Here is a 5,000-nt window from a genome sequence, read left to right on the forward strand (position 1 = left end):
GGCATGAGATGCTGGTATTTGGCATGAGTGGTCGCACATGATCGGGCGACGATATAAGCCCCCGGCAGCGAGGCCTGGGCCTCTATGAATACTACCTGTCAGAAATGGGTTGAACATGTACCTTGCTTTACATACCTCTTTATTTTACCAAAACATGCACCAGCTAATCTTTCTCGATGTTGCAGCACATACAAGACAGTGGCTCAGACAGTGAAGAGGAGCGGTCGGGCTCTGGCAGCGGCTCCGACAATGACTCCGACAACAATGATAACGACAGCAAGTCTGGGTCAGGCAGCGACTCTGGCTCTGGCAGTGGGAGTGGGAGGTGAGTAAGGGAAGGAGGGAGGGAGGAAGGGGAGGAAGGAAGGAAGGAAGGAGGGAGGGAGGGAGGGAGGGAGGGAGGGAGTGAGGGAGGTAGGAGGGAGGGAAGGAGAAAGGAAGGGAAGGAGGGAGGAGGGAGGGAGGGAGGGAAGGAAGGAAGGAAGGAAGGAGGAAGGAAGGAAGGAAGGAAGGAAGGAAGGAAGGAAGGAAGGAAGGAAGGAAGGAAGGAAGGAAGATAGAAGGGAGGAAGGAAGAAAAAGGGACTTAGGAAGAGGGAGGAATGGATAGGGGGAAAGAGGTAGTGATTTTAAGTGGGGAAAAGTATGTAGTTGCAGAATAGCAAATTTTTAAAATTTTGACTTTTTTTTAGAGCAGTTTCCATATGAGAACTAATCATTCTGTTCACTCTACTTTCCTTGCCCCCCCCCCCCCCCCATTAGTGGCTCGGGCTCGGGCAGTTCCTCCGACTCCTCTGACAACAATTCCGACTCTGACTCCGACAACAACAAACAGTCGGGCTCAGATGACGAGGAAGGAGACGAAGAGGAAGATGAGGACGATAACGATGAAAAGGATGAAAATGAAGACGAGGACGGGGAGGATCAGGAGGACGAGCACGACCGCTCGGGCAGCTCGTCCTACAGCAGGAGTAGCAGTGGGAAGGGTGGCTCACGGAGAGGCAGGAAGGAAGACATGAAGTCGGTTAGTTACCTTGAGGTTCTCGAAGTTCGTTGTGGTAGTGTCAGTGTGTAGGTGTGTTAGGTAGTTCAAGCATATTCATATACACTCTTGTGAGAGCAGGAACAAGTACTGCAATTGCAAGAGAATGAATCACACTCACTTACTTACTTACTTATTTACTTACTTACCTACTTACCTACTTACCTACTCACTTACCTACTTACCTACTCACTTATTCACTCACTTATTTACTTACCTATCTACTTACATACTCACCTACTCACTTACACACACTCGTTTACTCACTCACTCACTCACTCACTCACTCACTCACTCATTGCTATAGTTTCTTACTCTCATTTTCACATTTGCTCTCACTCCTTAAACATTCATTAAGGGATATTGTTATGTTTAAAAAAAAAAAAAAAGCTGAATACATGCTGATTGATAGTTGATGCTGATAACGGCTGAGATAACTCTGGGAAAAGAGTAATTTGCAGTGTTGGGAGGAAAATCCCGACATCTACGGGATAAGACGCTCGGGGCGCGAGAGGAAGGAGCCGGAGCGCATGAACGTGGAGCACGAGAACAGCACCAAGAAGCAGCACAGGAGGAGGAAGAGGTGGGTGTGGCCTGTGGATGAGTGTGGGAGGGTATTAGTAAAAGGGGGTAGGTATTTTTGGGATGAAAAGAAAGTATGTAGATTTGTTAGGCGTTTACATGAATGAATACATACATACTTATGTATACATGTGTGTGTGTGTGTGTGTGTGTGTGTGTGTGTGTGTGTGTGTGTGTGTGTGTGTGTGTTTGTGTGTGTGTGTGTGTGTGTGTGTGTGTGTGTGTGTGTGTGTGTGTGTGTGTGTGTGTGTGTGTGTGTGTGTGTTTGAATGTATGTATATATGTGTATGTACATGCATGTGTGTTTATAAATGCATAGGTGTATATACATATATTGTATATTATATAGCTAATATATTTTATATAATAAGCCCTTTTTCAACCCCAATGCAGCTCTAGTCAGTGGAATAGCTCTGAGCAGTCGGACAGCGAGAACTCCGACTACGAGTCCCCGAAGCCCAAGCGGAAGCCCCCGAGCAAGAAGCCAAGCTCGTCGACCTCATCTTCCAAGAAAAAGTCTTCGTCGCATAAAAAGAAGAAGAGCAGCAGTGAAGGAAGTGATAGTGATGATGCTAGTAAAAGGTGAGCTTCTTCTTCTTCTTCTTCTTCTTCTTCTTCTTCTGCTTCTGCTTCTGCTTCTGCTTCTGCTTCTGCTTCTGCTTCTGCTTCTTCTTCTGCTTCTTCTGCTTCTTCTTCTTCTTCTTCTGCTTCTTCTTCTGCTTCTTCTTCTGCTTCTTCTTCTGTTTTCTTCTTATTCTTATTATTCTTTTTCTTCTTTTTCTATTTCTTCTTTATCTTCTTTTATTTTTCTTCTTTTCTTCTTCTTCTTCTTCATCTTCTTTTTTTTCCTTCTTCTTCTTCTTCTTCTTCTTCTTCTTCTTCTTCTTCTTCTTCTTCTTCTTCTTCTTCTTCTTCTTCTTCTTCTTCTTCTTCTTCTTCTAATACTTGTAGATGCTTTTTCTTTCTTTTTTCTTTTTTCTTATCACTATAATTCTTTTCATATTTTGTTAGTTTGTCACCTTGTCCTTTTCTTCTTTTGACTGGCTGTTCATGGGTGCCTATTTATCTCTGTCTTTTGATCAATTCTCTTTTTCTCTGTCATTTCCCCCCCTGTTTTTGTTTTGCTTTTATCCATCTTGTTTTCTTGAATTGATGTGGATTGCATATGTTCAAATAAAATGAGGATTTCATAGAAATACTCCATGCCAAAGCAGTATGTTTAAACACAGATGTGATTCCACTGTTGTGCTGTTGTGCACATGAACCAAAATGTGACAAGCTAAAAAACACGCACACACATGCATGCGCGGGTGCACGCACGCACGCACGCACGCACACACGCACGCACGCACGCACGCACGCACGCACGCACGCACGCGAACACACACACACACACACACACACACACACACACACACACACACACACGTACGTACGTACGTACGTACGTATGTATGTACACACACACTCATGCACGCACACATGTACACACACTCGCATGTACACACACTCGCATGTACACACACTCGCATGCACACACACACTCGTATGTACACACACTCGCATGTACACACACTCGCATGTACACACACACTTGCATGTACACACACACACACACACACACACACACACACACACACACACACACACACACACACACAACACACACACACACACACACACACACACAACACACACACACACACACACACATGCACACATAACACACATGAGTACACACACACACAACACACACACAAAACACACACACAACCACACACACATAAACACACACCAAACACACCATAAACACACACACACATAAAACACACACAACATAACACACACACACACACACACACAACACACACACAAAACACACACACACACACCACACACACACACACACACACACACACACACACACACACACACACACACACACACACACACACACACATTATCTATCTCTATCTCTATCTCTATCTATCTCTCCCCCCCCCCACTCCCCCTACTCCCAAGTTGTAAACTTTGAATTCTCCTTAGGCGAGGCTCAAACAGAGCAACAAAGGGAGTCAGCTACAAGGAGGCTGAGAGTGAAGAAGAGGAAGAGGACGAGGAAGACATGATTGAGGTCGACTGGACACAGACACAGCCCAAAGAAGAAGATGAGAATGTGCAAACCATTGAGAAGGTTCTGGAGCACAGGGTCGGCAAAAAGGGAGGTCAGTATTCCCAGGGGAGGGGGGGGGGGTCATCAAGAAGGGGAAAGTGACTCTGGTCAAAGTAGGGAGGTTGATAAGAATGGAAAAGGTCATTAAACTGATCATGACTCTGTAGCACACATCCAGGTCTGTGCCAGCTCCCTCCCATGCAAGTGTGATATGGAGCACTAAGGAGAAAATTTAGGTGGTTTGATGTGAGCAAGGTTTGTTATTATGATAAAGTTTACAGACCTCTGGTAAGCAAAGGCCATTTTGAATCATCTTGTCATATAGTTGTTTTTTCTGTATCTGAAGATCATGTGGCTGCATTACAAAGGCCATAACAAGGGGAAAGAAACTGGAAAATAAATTATGTTTTTAGGTATACAGACACCTTAAAACTTCTTTTAACCCTTTTAACCCCTTGGATCCAGAGGCTTCACTGCCATCCCTTGGCCCAAAATATGGGCATTAGGCTTCTGTGAGCAGCCATTCTGACAGGTGTGTGGCTTGTGGGCTAGGTGCACGCAACTCTGGTGTGCTGTGACAAGACTCCATGCCTCTTTTTAGCTATTTTCCCATTTTCTAATGTCGATATTTGCCATTTGATTTTTTTTATCCAGTTGGTAATAGACTGTTTTTCTTGCACAGACTCCATATCATCTCTGTAGGCAGTCCATAAGTATAATAAGCAACAATTTGGTATTTGTGCAATTTATTTTTTGTATCTTTTAATTTTCTGTAATGCAACCAGTGCTGCCAGTCACAGGCAGGAATAAGATCCCAAAACATGGAAGTAGCATCCTCCCTGGAGCTTGCGCTCTTCTAATCATTGCTCATGGATCGTACATTCCACACTCAATTATTGAAGGAAATAATGAAAAAGCCCCTTTGTAAATAAGTCTAAATACCCGTCAAGAGGTTTGTATACTCATGGCAAGTCATTTCCATTACTCTGGCCTTCAGCTGATATGCACAAGACAGAAAAGTTTGCATCACCCTGGCCATCTGCCATGTTTTCTATGACAGTATGTTCATCACCTGACCTCAAACCAAATTTTCTCATGATGTGATGGTCATGCCATGCGTATTGTAGGGTTAAGGTGTTTTGATTGAAGATACTCATAGCTCATATGTATGAATTTTGCTAAAAGGAGGAGCAATTTAAAGTTA

The 5,000-nt window shown here is 44.0% G+C and overlaps 1 protein-coding gene across 8 annotated transcripts in view; it reads left to right on the top strand.

Annotated features, from left to right (window-relative positions):
• The window catches only part of LOC119568386 (chromodomain-helicase-DNA-binding protein 1-like), a 38,385-nt gene that overhangs the window by 9,825 nt on the left and 23,560 nt on the right, over positions 1–5,000 (top strand). For 7 of the 8 annotated variants that reach the window (XM_037916862.1, XM_037916866.1, XM_037916865.1 and 4 more), the window contains exons 2-6: positions 186–325; positions 762–1,023; positions 1,491–1,624; positions 2,017–2,205; positions 3,670–3,848. In XM_037916862.1, the coding sequence (XP_037772790.1) occupies positions 186–325; positions 762–1,023; positions 1,491–1,624; positions 2,017–2,205; positions 3,670–3,848 (904 nt within the window). The remainder of the gene's footprint in view (positions 1–185; positions 326–761; positions 1,024–1,490; positions 1,625–2,016; positions 2,206–3,669; positions 3,849–5,000) is intronic. The other variant, XM_037916867.1, reaches the window with a different exon arrangement.

This window comes from Penaeus monodon, chromosome 43, assembly GCF_015228065.2.
Source record: "Penaeus monodon isolate SGIC_2016 chromosome 43, NSTDA_Pmon_1, whole genome shotgun sequence".
Lineage (NCBI taxonomy): Eukaryota > Metazoa > Arthropoda > Malacostraca > Decapoda > Penaeidae > Penaeus > Penaeus monodon.